A 21,024-nucleotide genomic window follows, 5' to 3' on the forward strand; every position below is an offset into this window, starting at 1 on the left:
AATTAGTTGAAGTTGTATTAGTAGTTGTAGAATTCCAGCTAATTAAGATAAGAGTTTCAAACTCTAGACTGAACTTAAATGAAATACTGAATGATAATTAGGAGACCTGATGTTCTAAGTGAATTGAAATATATAGTTTGTGAACTTAAATTGAAAAATTTATGTGGTTGCTGGTTTTATTGAAACTGTATAAGCAATTTTAGCAATTAGATGATATGATTGTGTCTGCTGAATTTAAGATAAGTTAGGAAATTGAAATGCAGACAAATTACTAGAAATATTTGAATTTATAGTGAAGTTTAGCTAATCCTAAGCAGGGCAAAACAAGATGGAATGAAAGTAAGAATTAGGAGAGCTAAAGAATAAACCTAAGGAGTAAAACAATCAATTCTATATTCGTGTACTATGTAGGTGTTGTGTTAATCAGTATGTATCGACCTTATAGGATAAGAAAGAGAGCTTAAGGAGAGCTTAGGAAAAGTCAAGCATCAAAGGAGTTCAATAGCTATTAAGAGGTGAGTGGGTGATCCTATCTAAACTTGATGTTTTTCTTTTGGTATTTGCTATGAAAGCAGCTAATTTTAAAAAGAGTAAATTTAATTTTTATTGTTCTTTAGCTTATATATGTATATACAAGTATGGAAACAAAAAATGATCTTATATAACAAAATTATTTCGAATATATATACATGTTTATGTGTAACCAGTTTAAACAACATAATATTTTGATTTGATAATGATTTGAAATAGTTTTTCATTATTTGAAATTCAACTTTTCAGTATTTGAAACTTTATTCAGCATTAAGTAAAAAGGTTATCCATGGGAGTAATCAATCTATCGGATATACTTTAGCATCAGCATCAGCATTAGCATTTTATACAGCATATAAACAACTGGCACCTCTTTGTGAAACAGTATGCTCATGGAGGTTCAGTAGTATCAGATACTCCATATCAACTGTCCATGATAGGGGTGTACTGTGAGATAGTTGACGGTAGCCCAACAACAGTATAACTCATTATTTGGTTTATTCTTATTTGGTACATTAAAGTTTGAAAGTGTATTAGAAGTTTCAAAGTTTCAGCAATAGCATAATTTATTATCTGATTTACTCTTATTCAGTATATTAAAATTTGAAAGTGTATCAGTAGTTTCAGCTCTATATGCTATATCCAGCTTTATATGTTATACTTAGCTCTATGTGTTATATTAAATATATAAGTTAAGCATTTCTATTTTTTCATTGTTAGATGGTCTATTCACTCATTGAGATTTAGGTCTCACTCTCCCTCACTTTATTTCATTGTAGTTTTGGAGCATGATAGTCAGAAATAAAGATAAAGTAGCAGCATTTTCTTCAGTACTTATATTGGAAAAGGGTTAGCTATGTTAACTAATGATGGGAATATGTATATATATTTAGAGATATTTTATAAGTTTGAGCTGGTTAGGTCTGAATGTGAGAAAAATACTTTTTGTAATGTATTATATGTTGTGTTGCAAATCAAAAAATATTGAACATATTTTTGTTTAAGAATTATATGTACAAAGTAAGATATGATGAATGATATCTTATGTTTGATCTTTGAATAATGTTGAGTTAAATTGAGATGTTTGTGTTAACAGATTGAAAGATTGATTAAATTGATCAGCCTAGAATGTTAACAAAGTTTTTCTTAGCTATTGTTTTGTGGTATCTGTGCTCGGTATCAGGAGTGGGGTGCTACAATCTAAATTGGCATCACTTATGCGAAGCGAGTCCTTAGGGCAGACTAGTTGATCATTGAAGGTGACTCTACTACAATGGTTATGGGGATTCAGGGCTAAGTGGAGGCAACACACTCCCATCCCCTTTTATATGATATCTGAAGGATTGTAAGGGGACATGCCACCTTAGTTATTAGGCATATTTATTATGAGGCAAACAATACTGTGGAATGGGATGCCTCTTTTGTGGCTTTGCATTTAAGAGATGTTTTACGAACTGATACATCAACTACTCTTATTACTTTTCATGATATTTTATTTTTTGATTTTATTGGATGTTTTCATATAAGACTTGCATAATCGCTCCAATTGTGCGGAAAAAATAATTAGACCTTATATCAGAATGAGGATTCCATATATTTTCATCTTGTTTTTTCTTCCCAAGATAGATTGATGAGTATAATAGAAATTCTATCTTTTATTTCGATAATTATTTTCAAATTATGTGTTAGATTCCTTCGTACACCAAATCCCATCTCATAGGCATATTTATCGTAGACTTCATATGCACATTCAATGTAGAATTTAATCTCAAAAAAAAAAAAAAACCTCTGCTTCAAATTTTAGGCCAACTTTTGGAATCCATTCTATGATTGTTATTTGTTTCGGTTCAACTGTCTCATTTTCTAGATTGTACATGTTGCTAATATACACTTAAATGAATAAAATCAATGATAAATGGGTAAGAAAAGTATTTTATTTGATAAAGCAAACTCATAGACCAATATATGAATAACTTAACAACATGGATAGATATCAAACATGTGGGTGGATGCTATATATAGTTTGATGATAGTTGCATCACTTAGTATAAGGCTAAATGAGTTATAGTAAATATTTAGTTTGCAAACACATAGCTTTATATACATCATATATATATACTTAGTGTGTACAGTTATCTAATATAGGGATGTAAGCTATGTATATAATTTAATGATACTTAGGGAACTAGGGAAAAACAAACTATATATGTCATAATAAATATTTAATTCCCCAATATATTTATTGGTGAACTTAGGAAAGAACGTAACATCCCAATGTAACGTGACACGAGCACATGCACCTATATACATATATATAAAGATAAAAGCATGTATACTTCATATATGTATATATGTTATTAGTTTCATACAAGTAAACAGTAAGGGTAGACTTAGCACCCTATGAGTGATAAGTGAAGTCATAGGATACATGCCTATTGTATTATAAATCACAAGTTAACATCAATATTATATGTAACTTAAATAAAATAATGTAAATTATCATAGCACAAATTGTTGGAAAGTAAGTTTACTTATTTTTAATAGAGTACAAGAAATAGAAGGTGAGGTAGCTGCTATAGATAGAAGGAGGAGAGAATATATATATATATATATATATATATATATATATATATTCACTCTTAATCCATGTTTTAATCTTTTAGCTTTGATTTTTAATTGGAGATTAGCCTCAAGTGATGCAATTGCTGGATTTTTTTTGATCTTCTTGATTAAGACAAGGGCTCATATGTAGGATTTTTTTCATGTCTTCTTATATAAGATTAAAGTGGATTAGGTTTTTAGTGGTTACCCACAATGAATATCAAATTTTTGTTCCTTTTTGATATCGGAGAAGAAGAAATTACTGAAGAGATCAAAGATACTAAGAAATCAGAAGATGGAGATGAAGAAAGCAAGCAGCAATGGAGTGCTTGGGAAAGATTTTCTGCAACGATCTTTATGCTTCCCTTAAATAATTTGAAATTGTGTTTCCTTCCCAATCTGATAGAGAGAAAAAAACCCTCCATTGAGGGTTCTTTCTTGCCTAGCTGGTTTTCCAGGACCTTGTGGGGCCCTATTTGGAAGTACCTACTAATAGTAGGACTGTAACAACAAAGGTAACAAACCTCTTTGTAATATCAAGCCTTAAAATGTAGGCAAGAAGTTAATTAAGCTTTCCTACATTTTGAGCCAACACTCTTATGTATTTTGACATGTCAATTGCATCCCAAATTTTCTAATATGACCATATGAGAGCTGATCTCACAGCATTCCACTATTGCATTCCATTATGATTTTTCACTGCTTTGCAAGCTATGCAAGTTGTGTCTTGTCTAAGTAACAATTTCCTACTAAATTTACCTGAAGAAAACTATTTCCTACTTAATTTAGCATTGGTCTATAATTTATATTCTATGATGCTTGTTGGTTGTTGTTGATTGCAATTTTTTTCTCAAAATTTAGGTCAAGATTTCAGCTGGACTGGACAGGCAGCATCCATACAATTCAATGGAAACAAATGCAGTTCCAAGGTCATTATTATTATTATTTTTTTCAAATATCTATAATGTAAACATATCAGTCCTAAAGCCCACGTTCCATCTGCTTCCAAACAAGGTTTTGTTAACGGGTTCGGGTCTCACCCCGTGGACCCAAATGCTGTCCTCGGGAGCCTCGCCTTATCCTATCCATTAATCCAACGGTCTAGAAAGATCAGGTTACCAATACCCCGCATGATAAAGGCCTTGTGGCCGCGTTCGTACCGCTTCGCCGCTTGCCCCTCTACTGGTTTCTCGTTCCACTCGGTTCCTTTCTCTCAGTTCTCCCCTTTTCCTAAAACGGAACTCCAGTGTATTTTAAAATTATTCTCACTTCCACTTGAACGGGACGTCGGCTCCAGCGACCGCCGCCATGGCCAGCGCGAAGCACCTCTCCGTCCTCCGCCGCGCCCTCCCCGCCGGTCGCCTCCTCTCCACCGCCGCGGCCTCCGCAGCTCCTCTTCCGGTGGAGGACGCGGCGGAGGACGTCATCTCCATGAAGGGAGTCCGCATCTCCGGCCGCCCCCTCTACCTCGACATGCAGGCCACCACCCCCGTCGACCCCCGCGTCCTCGACGCCATGCTCCCCTTCTACCTCTCCCGCTTCGGCAATCCCCATTCCCGCACCCACTTGTACGGCTGGGAGTCCGACGCCGCTGTCGAGGCCGCCCGCTCCCAGGTCGCCGCCCTCGTCGGCGCCAACCCCAAGGAGATTTTCTTCACTTCTGGCGCCACGGAGTCCAACAACATCTCCGTCAAGGGCGTCATGCACTTCTATCGCGACAAGAAGCGCCATGTCGTCACCACCCAGACCGAGCATAAGTGCGTCCTCGACTCCTGCCGCCACCTTCAGCAAGAGGGCTTCGAGGTTACCTACCTCCCCGTCGGCCCCGACGGCCTTGTCGACCTCGACCGCCTCGCCGCCGCCATCCGCCCGGGCACAGGCCTCGTCTCCGTCATGGCCGTCAACAACGAGATTGGCGTCGTCCAGCCCCTCGAGGAGATCGGCCGCATATGTAAGGAAAAAGGCGTCCCCTTTCACACCGATGCCGCCCAGGCGCTCGGCAAAATTCCTATTGATGTCGAGAAGATGGGGATCGGTCTCATGTCCCTCAGCGGGCACAAGATCTACGGGCCCAAGGGCGTTGGCGCCCTCTACCTCCGCCGCCGCCCCCGGATCCGGGTGGAGCCCCAGATGAGCGGTGGCGGCCAGGAGCGCGGCATTCGCAGCGGCACCGTCCCCACGCCGCTTGTCGTCGGGATGGGTGCTGCCTGCGAGATCGCCACGAAGGAAATGGACTACGATGGCCGCCGCATTGCCGCCCTCCAGGAGCGGCTCCTCAACGGAATCCGGTCGCGGCTCGATGGCGTGGTGATCAACGGGAGCGTCGAGCATCGGTATCCGGGGAATTTGAACCTCTCGTTCGCGTACGTGGAGGGGGAGAGTTTGCTGATGGGGCTGAAGGAGGTGGCGGTGTCGAGCGGGAGCGCGTGCACCAGCGCCAGCCTCGAGCCGTCCTATGTGCTAAGGGCGCTCGGGGTGGACGAGGACATGGCTCACACCTCGATCCGGTTCGGTATTGGGAGGTTCACCACCGAGGCCGAGATCGACCGGGCGATAGAGCTCACTGTGAAGCAAGTAGAGAAGCTGAGAGAGATGAGCCCGCTATATGAGATGGTAAAGGAAGGGATTGATCTCAAGAGCATCCAGTGGGCGCAACATTGAGGACAGGGGATTGGATTCGCTGTAGTACACGTATGATTGGAGATAGAAGATAGAAGGAGGAGAAGAAAAAAGAGTGCGGGGTTTTAGAGCTCTGGAGCTAGTGGAATGTGGCTGCTTTCTCTCCAGGTTCTACTTCCTCTTCTTTGTGGTTTAGTGTGCATATTTATGTACTAGAATGACTGCTTCAGATGAATCGCTTTGCACATGTGACAGTCTTCTCCTTTTATCTTACCTTTGCATGAAAAGGTCTAATTTTGGATTGAGTGGACTGAAAAATAACAAAAGTACAGGGATGGTATGTGTTATATATACCATAGAATGGCTCCGTGAGGGCATGTTGGTTTGAATGCCATGCTCAGGTGAAGGCATTGGTTCCATGTTCTGTTTCTTATCTTTTTGATGGCAATGAAATGCTCAGTTCATCTTTACTATGTGCATCAGGAAGTAGATGTCTGCTGTCAATAATGGCATGCAAGTGTGATGCAACTTCCCTAGAGTTTTTCTTGCATACTTTTAATTGATGTAAATATTGTTTGATTTTTTCTTAAAATCATTCACTGTCACATAGCAATTGCGTGAACGTCAAGTGATCTCCACTTGCATGACTTTATGCATGAACCCTATGGACTCGTTTGATTCGCAGGAAGAATTTTTTTCTTAGAAAGTAACCTCCTGAGAATAGGATTTTGGCATGTTTGATTGACCATCGAAAAGTGACTTATTGCAGAGGAGCTTATGTTTGGTTGTGCATCCATTTTCTTGAGAAAACTATATAATATATCTATTATACCCTTAGAAGATATAAAATCATACCTTGTTGCTTCTAAACTTTATATAAATATTAATTTATATTTATATTAATATAAATATAATATTAATATATTATAATATAACGTTAGATCATAATAATTTAATATGTTAATATAATACTTATATATTAATATTATATTAATATAATATTAATATTTAGTATAATAAATTTATTAATATATATTTAAATATAATATAATATTAATATTAATATTAAAATAATATTAAAATATAAAAATATTATAATATTAATGTTATATTCATATAAATATTGAGATAATACTAATATAATATTATATTACTATTTAGTATTTCAACCTAATCATCCATTGATATTTTGCAAAATCTTAACTGTTGATCTTAAAAGGATATTTTGGGAAACAAAAATTACCGTCACTTTTCTTCCTATAGGAAGTGCCAAAACCCACCTCCCCCATGGATTTTCACTTCTCATGAAATGTGGGAAGTAACTTTTTATAGGAAGAGCTTTTTCTACTCTCTCTCCTCTCAAAACTCCAACCAAATAAAAGACCATCTCTCTACTTCTCAGGAACTGTCTCTTCTCCCCTCTTCTCGTCAACCAAATGAGTCCTATGTGATTTACTTTTTGCTAAACTCTATATGCAAATGGAGACCTTTGCTAGCAGTTAAGGCATTCGCTTGCTGTCGAGAGGTTTCATCAATCAAGATATTAATGGATGAGGGTCTATGTATAAGATGAACATATGGGCTTATGGCAGATAAGGATGAGGCTTAAATAGACTTATTCTAAAGAGGAAGAGTAAATTTAAATTACTGTATTAGAGATCACTTAGAGCATCAAGAATGAAGCGTGTGAAGGTGCTTGAAATTGTTTATTCATGTGAAAAATAGGTCGGTGTCATTGTTGAGTCGAGCCACAATTGATTATAAGAGGATGAAGCCATGGGGAAAGTGCTTGTAACATTAGAGCTATAAGTTTTCTACTTATTTGATTTTTTGATGCATAGTTGAGACCATCTCTCTTATAGAGAGGTACGTCATCTTTAACTGTAGTAGAATTTTCTAGGGGAAAAATAACCAAGTAACTTGTAAAGGGATGTATTCCTTTTTGCAATATATTAGAACTCATTGTTTAGACTTGATAAAACTTATTGCAACCTTTATCTGTAGGAGGAATCAACGAAGATATCAGGAGTTGAATAGTTTTAGGATTCTAAAAAGCTTAAGTTTCCCATAGTAGGAAGCAAGAACAATTGCTAGAGACTCGTGGCTAGCAATTGTGGCAAGACTAGTGAGACTTCAATAGGGATAGCAATTTTAGCCGATCCATCGGATATTCGATCCGATTCGACTTGATTCGACCCGATCGGAATGAGGCAGGTTTTACCTGATTCGATTAGAACCCAGGGCGGGTATGGGTTATAGAAAAAATATCCGAAGCAGATTCGGATCAGACGGATAATGTTATGCCCCACTCCGAATCCGGCCTAATATAATTTTAATCTATACTTTTCTTTCAAAATTATAATTATTTTATAATGTTTACATGTACTCGACCCGACCTGATCGAGTCAGGTACGGGGCGAGGATGAATGTGGAGTTTTTGATTGCGGGATGAATACGAATATTGGCCGATCCGACCTGTTGCCATCCATAGACTTTGAGTTGCTGTAGGCCTAGGCCTTTATAAAAAAATGGGCTTAGTGCTCATATTATATACACAAATAAATATACCTGGGCAAAAAAATATTTGTCACTTAAGGAGGTGAGCCTTGTTTTATTTGTGGGTCATAGATATTAATCAACGAGATGTAAATTGGGGTAGTATTTGGTAGTATCTAATATATATATAAACGGAGACCTCTCAATAGAGAAGCCTCTATCCGTCATGTGGCAGCAATATAGGGATAACATTTTGTATTTTGGGCCAACATCGGAGTGGATTGGAGAGTTTGATTGGGTTCCATCGACGTCTTGCCCGAATAGAAGGTTTGGTTGGACCTGAAGAGGACGCGAATGACGTAACGATTTCTTGGGCTTCGAAGAGAGCCATTGATCAGTGGGTGGACGGCTGTGATGACGTTTTCGATTGGTAATAAACCATGTTATCGCGTACTCAAAAAGGAATAAAAAAAAAGCGCGTGATTGCTGCGATTACTTTACCATGCGGAAGGGAGAAATGCACTGTAGTGTGTTGGAACTTGGAAACATGTGGGACCCACCTACATAATGTGACGTGAGGTTCACCGGATCTCCAATGCAATTGCCATATACGCATCGGGGACTGTAATTATACCACGCGAGCGAGTAAGTGGATGTTCCATGGTATAATACTATTCCATCACTCAGAAAGTTATCTTTGTTAATTACTTTTCGGCTCTCCCTACGGGTGATCCTGTGTTTTTAAAGAAATCAAATAAAAATCAACAAAGAAAAAATAAGGAACCACCTTTTTTTTTTTTCCCATACAACAAAAACTCATCAAAAAAACAAAAGAATCATTAATTATCAAAAAAATAATTCAAAAAAAAACTTAATGATAAAAAAATAAATTAAAACGACGAAGCAAATCTAAGAAATCTGTATAACATAAGCAAACAACCTCACTACACTTCATTTAAGGTCAAATTCGACCAAAAGAAACTAAAAAAAAAAGAAAAATCTTTTTGCAACAATAGACATTAGATCCAACTAAACCAAAGGAAAATCATATAATATATTACAAAGAAACCTTGAGAGGATCCAACCAAAGGAAAAATCTGAACAAAAGAAGTTAAAAAACCATAACAAGAAATCCTCGGTATCCAGCACAATCAAGAACTTTTATCAAATAAAAATATAAAATTTTAGTAAATTGAGTCCTTATTGAGATAGGAAATAAATGTCAAATTTATCTCCTTCTGATAAATTTAAGAATTTTCAAACTTCTAATATCCAAGTTAATTATTAATAGTAATTGTTCCTCAACTAAGGCATTCCATATGGGTGAAAAAATTTTAAGCACACACTTACACAGCCTGTTCCATGCTTTGCCTTTCTGCTGAAGATGGGAGTACCTTGATGAAAGTTACGGCAGATGACTTACGACAGATGACTTAGGAAACATAATCTTTTTATATCTTAAAATTGACATGGATTTAAAATATATATAAAATAAATAGAATAGAATAGTTAAATAAAATTAAATATTTTTTGAATATTATATTTTTTAAATATTTATATTTTCATTTAGACCATTTGATATCATCTATGATATCTTTTATATTATATTAAATTTTTAATTTATAAAATATTATTTAAAAAAATAAATACATGCCGTGCATCGCACGGGGTTCTAAGCTAGTTTATAATAAAAATGAAAATGAGACCCTAGTCAACATAGATAGCTAGTAAATTCCGGAATATATTGCTCTCTCCATTCTTTTGGTACTACTCAGCAGAAGAGATATATGTGAAGGCACTTCTAAATTAAAGTAGGTTGAATGAGCTTTTAAGGGGATCTCAGTGCCGTGTGATCGTTGCATATGCTGTAAGACTAAAGTGAATGCACTGGATGTTTAGGGTGGGTTTAGAGTAGAGTGTATTAGTAGAAGGTTAGATGTTGAAGGAGGGTAAAAGCAATCTCTATAAATAATTTTGTTTGTACCCAAGGAAGCCTTGGTTAGTTGAAGGGCAGAAATTTTATTTGAGTTTAGAGCAGAAGAAATCCTGGAAAAACCTCAAATAGCAGTTATGAGAAAGGGTTTGACTAAGATTGCATTGAGAAAGGATGTAGTCCTAATCTAACTTGAAAAGAAATAGGATTTTATGAAAAGCTTACCTCGCATTGTTGGGACTCGGCATGTCCATTAATGTTCATACATCATACAATTTGATTATCTTTATTTTTGTTTTGTTAGTTTTGAGTAAGACATGATACTAAACTATCAGTGTGATGGGTTTTCAAAGAAATTCTGGTCATGCCAGAAACAAGACCGACCATGCATACTGCTTTGGCATGTTGGTTTGATACATGAAGTTTAGGACTTGATGCCATTAACATAAGGGATGCCACAAGAAAAATTGTGGAGAAAATTGCAAAGCATTTTATGTTGTCAATGATTATATAAAAATTATAATAAATAAGCTGGAAATTTGTAGCTATTTTGCAAATATCTCTCTTTTCTTGGGGGTATGCACAAGATGGATGTTTTTATTCAAATCCTTTGCAATGCCTCTTCTATAAAACACATTGTCCTAGGCAATGATGTCTCAATAAATATTTCTTCAATTTCACGTTATTCAAGGAAATAACTTTCTAGCATGTTGCAAATTAGTGTCTGCACACACTCTCTCTCTCTTCTAAATTAAAGAAACTAATTCCCTCTTATCTTCTATGGTCTTGAATAGACTTGGTATAGATTGATCATGCTTTCATGCATTCAACCTAATTTTTATGTTCTAGAGCCATTAATTTTTATACGTACCCTGTCTCTCTTGTTGAATGCCTGGAAACATTGAAGTAAATAGTATAAAGACAGAAAAGTTGATTAGTTGATTGAAACTGGGTAGCAAGAATCTTCTACATATATTGGCACATTAACTTCACAAACATTCTATATCCACTTCCTCATGCTTTCTACTATGTAATGTGATACTGTTACCAGTAATTACCAAGACCAACTTGTCTGCGCGATACTGAGTACTCTTCTGCATCCTATTTTGGCGTCTTCTACATCCTTATTTGCACTAAATAGGTTTCGAGCCAAATTTTATTTGATAATGATGTAATGTTTCAAGGCAAGCAATCATTTTAGAGGTTGTGTCTATTACTCCTTGTGTGTTCCATCTTCCCAGTGCAGTGATAGATGTCTGTTTTTTGCAACTTTGTTTCTGGTTTGGGGCTTTTTGGTTTCCCCAACAGAATGAGGGAGCGGCTGGTAGTTTTGTATACACAGAGAACTTTTGTTTCAATGCTGACTGTTGTGATACCATGTGTTGAAGTTGATGTTTATTTTTGGAGAGGCAATTAAAAGAGCTTGGTTTGTAAACAAGCCACAAATTGTTGGTGTACTCTTCAGCCCTTTGTTTTTCTCAAAGACAGGGCTGCAAACTATCTGAACTGCTCATGAGTTTGGTTCCAGTAGCGTCTGGTTTGAGCCCAGCTCAATTAGAAAACAAGCTGAGTTTGAACATGTTTCAGAGCTCAACTCATAAATGAGCTGAACCTGAACATAATTGACTTGAAAATAAGAAAGGAAGAGCTCGCCTTGGCTTGATATTTAAAAAAAAAAGAAAGAAGAAGAAGAAGAAGAAGAAGCTTGGCTTAAAGCCTATATGAGCCAAGCCTGAAGAGCTTGTGTTAAGCTTGGCTCGAGCTTGAGCTCAATCAGCCCTTTAAAATGCCAAGCTGAGTCTGAGCAGCCTGGTACTTGGCTTGTTTGCAGCAGTACTGAAAGCAAGGAGGTCAGCAGCATGGTTGTGTTTGAAAAGATGCTAGCTGTCCTTCTGTCTGAGATTCACTGCAAAATACATAAATGAGAACAACATTTCTTCTTATCTGTAGGCGGACTTAAGAGCATTAGGTTGCATGCTTGGGAAAAGGGGGAAATAAATCTGTTGCCTGTTTCATGGTAATCGGGAAGGCATGACTGTATGATTCCATGCTACTTTCTAATGCAAGTATAGATACTCAAATAGTTTGAGCATGCTGATTATCAAGTTTTGTAGCTTTCATGGATGGCTTCCAGTGCACAGTGTCCAAGAATCTCGCTTCTAAAGATTAATAGTTTGCAAGCCTTAACATATACATACTTATAGACATTGAAGTCTCTGTCAACCAAGGTTTTTCCATCCGGATGTATTCATAATAAAAGTCATCTACATTCATATAATTCAAATAAACATGCTCAGAGGTTCTGGAATAGGAAAAAATAAAAGCAGAAGGGGACTGAGGCAAAAGCTATTCATATTGTGGCTTTATCTTTGGAGTTTGGTTAGGTTTAATTTGATTAAAAAGCTCATGTGAAATTTTTAAACTTGCAGTGGTTAAGTGTATATAGGTCAGTGAAATTTCTTACACCCTGTATGTGACTCAGCTTATGAATCAAGTCCTGGTTGAATACCCAACGTTTAACCATGCCAAGATTTCTCGGGGCAGCCACTCCAGGTCATACTTCATATTTGAAATTCATTTCATGTCAATGTCAAGATACTGGACTAAAGAGTTTTCTCCTGAACCTGGACATTTTTCTTGCTGGCTCTTTGGGCTGTTTGGATTGTCCCCAGCCTACCAACAACACTGCATGGCATTTATTTCCATGCTATATAAAACATACATCTTTAGCATGTAGAAATCATATACTTGGCTTATGTTTACATTTTGTGTTCAGCATGAATCTTTGAATTATTTCTTTCTATTTCCTATTAGATTAACCCTTTCTCAGAGGTGAAACACAAAATCAATGAGTTAAGCTACTATGGTCAAGCCTGACACGATGCAGCCTCAACCATCTCTGGGTCCATGATTGATTCCTAGACATCTCTTGTGTAATAAAATAACTTGAAGTCAGGGTTGAGTTTAATAAGCTAAATAAACATCTCAAACCTTTTCTATCTGGCCTAGAAAATTGTATGCAGCATGATCCAAGAATTTAGATCATACTTACCCAAAAGAGTGGACTCCTATAGAGGCCTCCTACTCAAAACCATATCCCATCAGTGAATTTCTATTACTGTCAAGTTCAAGATACAAAAAATATGATATTTTCTTGAAACCGTAACATTAATCTATGTATTATCCTCTTTTAGTTATGCTTTACTTTTTTTCATCATGATCTTGTTATTAGATTGTCTATTATTGTTTTGGTCGGTTACTTTAAGAATATCTAATCTGGTGTGGTTCATTTGTTTGGTTGGGAACCTTGATACATGTAGAGGAAGTGTGCTTGAGGTTTCTTATTGGTTATGGTAGGGGACAATATATGACATTCAAAATTAAAATACAATAAAAGAACATATCTTATGTGACGCATTTACTAAGTTTCTAATTTACTATATTTTAACAATGACTTCATAGATTTAAGAAAACTTGTCCTTTGCATTGTTTCTTCTCTCCATGAATCTTTCTCGACCTCTCTCTGCAATATGCTTAAATCATTGCTCATTCAATTCCTCAATCAGCTGAATATTTGGTTTTTGTGACACTCCCAAACTCGAGCAGATTGTTATGTCTCTCGTACAGTCTACACAGGCTACAGCTTCTTACAATGGTTCGCCATTAATGTCTTTACCTACCACTTCACTAGCTGGAGCATCAATCCCAACTCAATGGCTGATTAATCAGCAACCAAGTTATGTTCAAGAAGAATTGTGTAGAAGTAATTGCTTCATATGTAGTGTTTCAAATCCTCTTATCTGTGGTTCTCCTGAATGCAGAATTTATCAAGGATCACAGGTTGGAGTTATAATCTGAAATTTCTTTTTTGTTCTTGGCTCTTTGTTCCTTCTTGTATCTGTTTCTTGGAGAATGCAAATATTTGTGCCTTGTCATAATCTCATCTTTGATAAATAAAGCAGGAAAAAATTGGGATTTGGTGAAAAATAGGAAAACTACTAAACTTTATGATGTGACTAAGATGTTTCTTAAATCTAATCAGAAAAATCTGATTTGATGATACTGGTTAAAATGAAAATTCGATTTAGTAACTGAGTTCTTCTCTCACCACGCTGGCTTCCTTCTTTAGATTACCTGTTAGTTTGTTTGAAAGGACCCGCCTATGAAAGTTGGGGCAGAGTTAAAAGCCACTTTTAGTGTCAACTTGTAGGATGATTTTGCTTTATGACAGTTTCTCTGGCAATTGACCTGAAATTGAACACTTGCAGTGCTTTCTGCCCACATTGCAACTGGATCATGTGTTGGTACTGTCTTATGTTCAAGTATTTGCATAATCACATAAAGGATCTTAGACATCGTATTCTTTTAAGTGATGTCTTCATTAAGATCCCGATAGAAATGAACAGTCAGGCAAGATTTAGCATCTGCTCTTAACTCAAGATATCTTGCAGTTGTCTTTTAGTAATCTCCACTTGTGATGTTGTTGTAAGGCTGGAGTGCCTTGTGAGTATAACTTCCTCGCATAATCATATTGGATCTCAAGTTGGATTAATAGAAGAGTGGAACAAGTGGATCTTTGGACCACTGTTATTCTGGATAGAAGATGTTGAATGGATATACATCATCTGAACTCGTAGATAAATAGCATCCATAAACCATGTGACTTAAAAATTTTTGAATGTAATGTGACCAAAAATTTTTTGAATGTATGCTTGTTGCCTGTTGTAAGAGAATGCAATTCTCATTTCCTCGGTCATTCATTCTGGATAACATGGTAATGGTCAGTGTTTTGTTAATTTGATGTTCCTTTAGGATAAAGTTTATTCTAGGTTGATTTGTTTGTTGGTTGGAAGCAGAACCTTGATGCACATCGCCTGATGCTGGATTTGTGCTACATTATGAAGCAAATGCTATCATGATCTAGGATTGAACCATTAACAGATTGATCGAAGGCCAGCTCTCTGATGATCATCCACACCGGAAACTTTTGTTGCAGTGTTATCAGCTGAACCGATCATCAAGGATTTATGAAGCCATGAGACAAGGATGGCTAATGAAGCATGGGTCATTAGCAATCATTTTTCTGCCAAGTTTGTAAAATTTGACCACTGTAGAATTGTTATTTAAGGCAAAGAGGCAGGTATGGATGCTAAAATTCAGCATGCCATTGTTTCTATGACCATGGACCAGTTATATGATAGCGGGCTATCAGAAAAGATTAACGAGGGTTCAAAAGGAGATGAAGTTTTCTTTGTATGTGGAGCCCTTTGAGTGTCATTCTACCGTCTATACCCCCAGACAGGTGGGATGAAGAGACTTCTTTCGGTTCAATTATTTGAGGTCCTGGGTATGGAATGGGACGTGCTACCAGAAAGGGAGTGTATCTACTGAAATCTGATTAGTAAATTGTAGTTACTTTGTTATAGGTCACAAACTCTGCTACTCTTTTCCTCCCACACTGCTGAAGACTCTGGCCCAGGCGACATACCAAGTATTTTGCTTGATTTTGCAATTATAAGGTGCTAGCTCTACCATTTTTTTCCAATTTCTGTCAAAAATAATTTAAGGAACCGTCGCGTCTGCTTGTTTAGCTGGGAGTGGAACCAATTTATCTTACAGACAGGAACAATGGTACGTCAACCATCTTGACGTGTTACTATAGTGCATCAACCATTTGGTTTGCACACCTTCTTCTTGAGTTTTTATCAGACTATGAGACAACATGAACCTTGATTGGAAGGGACGAGGGGCCACTGTGCCACATGGATATCTCTAAAAAGGCAGCCAACGGACCTTTTTATATCCTTTATCCTTACCAATTGCCTGATTCATCCTTTTATTTTTCTTTCTATGATGGAAGATGGGTCAAAGGCACCACAATGTAAAGTCGCAATCACTGTGTTGGATGGCTGACTAGATTCCTCTGTGAAGCCTACCAGATTATCCCTGCCTTCAAACTTCTTTTTGTCTGAAAATATTCGAAGTCACAAGGTCTGATGCAGGGCCTGACTGACCACTTTGTCATGACCATATGATCTTTGAAGCAGGATGATATGATCATTGGATGGAGATCTGTAGGTCAATAGTGTTAGAGATCACACACTTTTATAATGGAAGTTCTTCAGCAAGAAAATAGAAAAGGTGGAAGAATGAGTTCAGGTCACCTGGCGGAACGTAGAAGGAGTAGTCATGGTGATGATTGATATCTTTCTCAATATGATAAGAAAAAAGTTCATCAGTGCACTTACTTTAACATATCACTTCACACAAGGCAACAGCCATCACGCCAGAGTAAAAGGAGGTAAGAGAGAGACAAAATTACCATTCCTTTTTTTTGGGCAGCTCTTTGACCGAGGACTGCGCCTTGGATGAGACCGTGGCACCCCAAATCTTGCCATCATCCATCATTTGCTTGTAATATAGCGTGTGAAATCTTATGATTTAGTTGGATACTACGGACCTTAAATCGATACGACATTTCGTGAAGATGGAATGGCGTGCAGCGAACCCACACACGTACGCCATTGTCATCACCCTTTCACGAGCCTTGCCCCTATAACTTGTTAGTTGATAGCCCAAGACAAAATGCAAAGGACTTTGCTTGCAGAGAATCTAACTTAAATGGTCACATCTCTCTCTCTCTCTCTCAATTCGAGAACATCCATAATAGATCAAACATTAAGCGGAAGAGAGGTTCTTTATCTTTACCCAAAAAAAAACCGGAGAGGTTGAGGAAGAGGTGAAAGATGGAAGCGACCATGCAGTAGTAGAATTTGACAGCCAGAGTAGATGAGAACGCTTTATAAAATTCCAAAGTGGTTAGTTGAAATTACAAGGAGTGATGACTAATATCTGCCACATCTGATAACAAAACAAGAGGAAGGGATGATGGTTACAGAAAGGGAGTGGAGTGGGAGATGAGTGTTTTCTACGCTCAAACAAAGAGCACAGAGCATGAGCACTACAAAGTGATCAAAGAATCTCACTTCCTCTCAGGTATCTATCCACAAATTGAAAAGATTACAGCTTCTCTCTTGTTTCTCTTGCTTATGGATTTAATAGCATGTTTCCACACTTGCATTTCCAGTTCATGGGCTTGTAGTTGGAGCTGTCATCACCTCTGGAAGTGATTGTATTGGAGAAATGCCTAAATCCATTCTTGTCTTGTGGGACTACAGGCACTTGAACTGCCACACAGTGGCCGCATGAAGTGCATTTCCTCTCACATCTCGGCGGCGTCGATCCAATCAATGCTCTCATCCTCACCACCTCTTCTCCTCTCCCCTGCTTCCAATCCATTACCATAAGATAAAACTTGAGACAAAGAAATGTAAATTAACAGCAAGAGAAAGACGAGTAAAAAACTTCTCACCTTGGCAACCTCTAAAAGCTTAAACAATGATCTACCTGAACAGAGCAAACACTGATGTTTCAGATATCATGAGAGAGAGAGAGAAAGAGAGAATACAAAGAAATCTATGAAGGAGTTTACTTGCTACTAACTAGCATACCTTCAGCCGAATAGTTTACTTGGTTGGAGCTCAGGAGAAGAAGCACTGTGAAGACAAGGTGAACAGGTCTCCAAGTTTTGATGCGGGGGAGAAAACGACCCATCCGAAGTAGCCAAATGATTGAATGAGTGTAGGAAAAGAGAAGGAAAAAAAATGGAAGGAAAGGGACTGCTCTGTTCCCTAACTTGTTCAAACTCTCGGTTTTGGAGGCTAATGGATGAGAGAGAAAGATGAGAGATTAAATAGATGATGGCTGGTGGTGTAGAAGAGCAAAGAGGCATGTGGAGAAGCGTACAGTAGATTAAAGCCAGGTATTGAATGCATTGACAGCCATAGAAAGAGTGCGAGACAGAGTAGCACCAAAAGGACAACAGAGGAAGCAGGGCTTACCAGAAAGAAAGGGACCCAAAACTTAAAAAACATAGAACCACACCAGCTGCATGGATTTATGAGCCCCAAGCACCAAAAGATTAAAGAGAAGGAGAAGCAAGAGGGCAGACAAATGTATACAAAATGTTTAGCAGCAGCACCAGAGAAGCTGGTGTGAGAGGAGATAAAGGAGTGTCTAAGAGCAAGAGAGAGGGGAGGGGAACACATGCCTAGAAATAGCTAAGGGCCTAAAAGCCACAGCAAATAAGGGGGGTTCAGGTGTGGGGATTCTTCCCACAAACAGACATGAGATAACAGCTGGGTGCTGTCACTCTACCCTCTCCACTGTTACCATTATTACTGCTCTTGTTCTGTTTTTGTGTGGTGAGGGGGTATGCTTGTGACGGTGGTGGTGTGCAGTCCCAGTCCAACACGCCAACCCGGCCGTCCACTTCTTCTCATGGAGGGATGGTATGGAATCAGTACACTGTCTCCTATGTCACTGCACTTGTTACCAAGTGGCATCCATTCCATGCATGGGTATTGTGTACTAATCACTCACTTTAACATTTTAATACATTGGGGGTGGTGTGTATTAATATTCGCATGAACATTAAACACGTACCAATTAGATTTTAGACTGTTATAATTATTGTATTATTACGGTTTTCACATGGAAAAAACTTTCCAGCACCACAACAAAGATACCATGTAATACCATGTTGAGTGCATACGAACTTTTTTTTTCTAAACTTTTGTGGAAGTATTCGGTGTTATGATCCGTTTTATTTTATCACAACAAAAATGCATTGCTCTCTGCAAACAGGGAAAAAAAAAAAAATTGCTCTCTCTCCTTCCCTCTCTCTCTCTCTCTCTCTCTCTCATACGCACACTTTTCTTTTTTTAATAAAATTGAATTGATTAGTATGAATACATCTAACAGAATTAGAAAACACAATATTTTTATAATCAAAAGGTATTTGTGGCAGCGGTCCATAAAATCCTCTCACTCTCTTATTAACACCAACTTCACTATTGATACATATGGTGATACAGCTGCTATGGGATCGTTGCTTTGAGCTAAAATTTTGAAAAATATAGGGCCTTTGAGCCTTAAAGCCGTTGACGACAAATGAACCATACGTTGGTAGAACAAAAGACAACGCATAATGTATTTCTAAACTTATTTTACCATTTCCTCATGATTTCCTCTTTAATCATCACAAATAGCTGTACCATTCTTTAATCATTTCCCTTTTATTTCAAGAGTTTGATGCTTTTTTTTTTTTTTTTAAATTTTATTCTGGCAAATTCATTCGGCTTTTTCATCTCTCTAAAACTCCATACTCATGGACGGACGGGCAAAATACTAATAATACTTAATGTTCATTTATATAAAATGTCAACCAATTTAGCCCAAATGCTGCATGATTGACTTCTATAGGGAAGTGGAAGAGTAATGGTATATTTATTTCTAGATTTTGCCTTAAGTATTCTATATGCGGATACACTCTTGCTTTCACAAAATTTCAGCTCATGTCTATGTTGCCTCCAATCACTTGATTTTCATAAGCTTTAAATTTTAGGGATATTTGGTAACTAAATATGTAGGAATTCATAAGCAACCAATCTCTATTATTATTTACAATATCATAAAATATGACCAATCAATTAATTTTCAAAATCTATTATTGGTTCATTGAAACCATATTCATCTCTCTTGAGTATCTAACTGTGTCACCAAATAGGGACGGCAATCGGATCGTCAGATTGGATACAAATCGAATTGAATAGAGATTAGGTCAAAAATTCATCAGCCCATACTTGATCTATTTATCAAGTTAAAAATCAAATATGAATAGAACCTATTCATTAGACAGCTAATCCAATCCGATCTATAAATTTTATTTATTAAATAAATTAAATATTTTTTAATGAATCAAATAGATTTAAATAGATTAAACAGGTTATGCCAGTTGGATTAAATGGGATAGAAGTATGTTAAATAGATCTTAAATAATTTAAATAGATTATTTGATTCGATTTGATTTAAATATTAAATAAATTAAATATTTAAAATTTAAATTTAATTTAAATATTAAATTGATTAAATAGATCAATCTATTTATAATTTAAATTTATTTAATCTAAACATAAATTCAACGGATATTCAGCAGTGAGTACCAAGCTTCAGTGGAGGGAGTGTTTTTTTTCTTCCCTCAAAAAAAAAAAAGAATCCAGTGGTGCGTTATGAATGCAATCCAGTCTGTCACCATCAGAAAGTAAGTGGTAGAATTTCATGTATCCAATGAACCCTAAGTCCAACGCACCCTCTGCACTCTGTTTTATTTGTCAATTGCCAAATCATTTTTGACTCCGAAGCTGGTCTGACCTTCAGCTGTGCCATCGCTCCTCATCGAGCAGCGTGAATCTCTCTCTCTCTCTCTCTCTGTTTGTGTCTGTGTGTGTGTGCCTGTGGGTATGGGTGTGTGATGGTGATGGGTGCCTGCATCGGCTTGGTGTAGGAACTGAAGCGAGAAAGGTGGCGTCGTTTCCTTGGCCCATTCCACACGGCATACCACGTGTATGTGTTGCAGCCGGACATGGATGCCTTTGATAAAGCACATCTTGTGTTTTGTCCAATATTAGAAGTTACTGTACTAGTTCCACCCCATTTAATTCTAAACAGTCCAATTTAGAGCAGCTTTTGCTGCACCAAAGAGGGCCTCATTTCATCACAGAGATATGATACTCTGCTATATAAATCTGTTTTACCTTGTAACCATAAACAAAGTCATCTTAGTACTGCAATATGGTGTCAAACAGCACAAAGCTTGCCACAGTTTGGCATCTCCTTTGCTGGCTAAAAAGACACCAATCATCTGTCTCTTAGCCTTGGCAGCCAGGATGGGGCACCTGGGAGGCTGGGAAGTAGCAGAAAGATGTGCAACAAAACTTAAGGTA

General features: G+C 37.3%; 2 protein-coding genes across 2 annotated transcripts; one reads left to right on the plus strand and one right to left on the minus strand.

The window, feature by feature from the left end:
• Positions 1 to 4,286: 4,286 nt before the first annotated feature.
• LOC105061105 (cysteine desulfurase, mitochondrial) lies at positions 4,287 to 15,418 on the plus strand. Its single transcript, XM_010945066.4, has 2 exons — positions 4,287 to 5,919; positions 15,037 to 15,418. Exon 1 carries the CDS (start codon positions 4,441 to 4,443, stop codon positions 5,791 to 5,793), a length of 1,353 nt encoding a protein of 450 aa, XP_010943368.1. The 5' UTR covers positions 4,287 to 4,440; the 3' UTR covers positions 5,794 to 5,919; positions 15,037 to 15,418.
• A 1,551-nt stretch (positions 15,419 to 16,969) lies between these two features.
• Positions 16,970 to 18,454, minus strand: LOC105061114 (EPIDERMAL PATTERNING FACTOR-like protein 2). The gene is made up of 3 exons (XM_010945077.4): positions 17,692 to 18,454; positions 17,553 to 17,587; positions 16,970 to 17,464 (listed from the first exon to the last, which is right to left on the minus strand). Exons 1-3 carry the CDS (start codon positions 17,792 to 17,794, stop codon positions 17,228 to 17,230), a joined length of 375 nt encoding a protein of 124 aa, XP_010943379.1. The 5' UTR covers positions 17,795 to 18,454; the 3' UTR covers positions 16,970 to 17,227.
• Between the last annotated feature and the right edge of the window lie 2,570 nt (positions 18,455 to 21,024).

This window comes from Elaeis guineensis, chromosome 2 (genome assembly GCF_000442705.2).
Source record: "Elaeis guineensis isolate ETL-2024a chromosome 2, EG11, whole genome shotgun sequence".
Lineage (NCBI taxonomy): Eukaryota > Viridiplantae > Streptophyta > Magnoliopsida > Arecales > Arecaceae > Elaeis > Elaeis guineensis.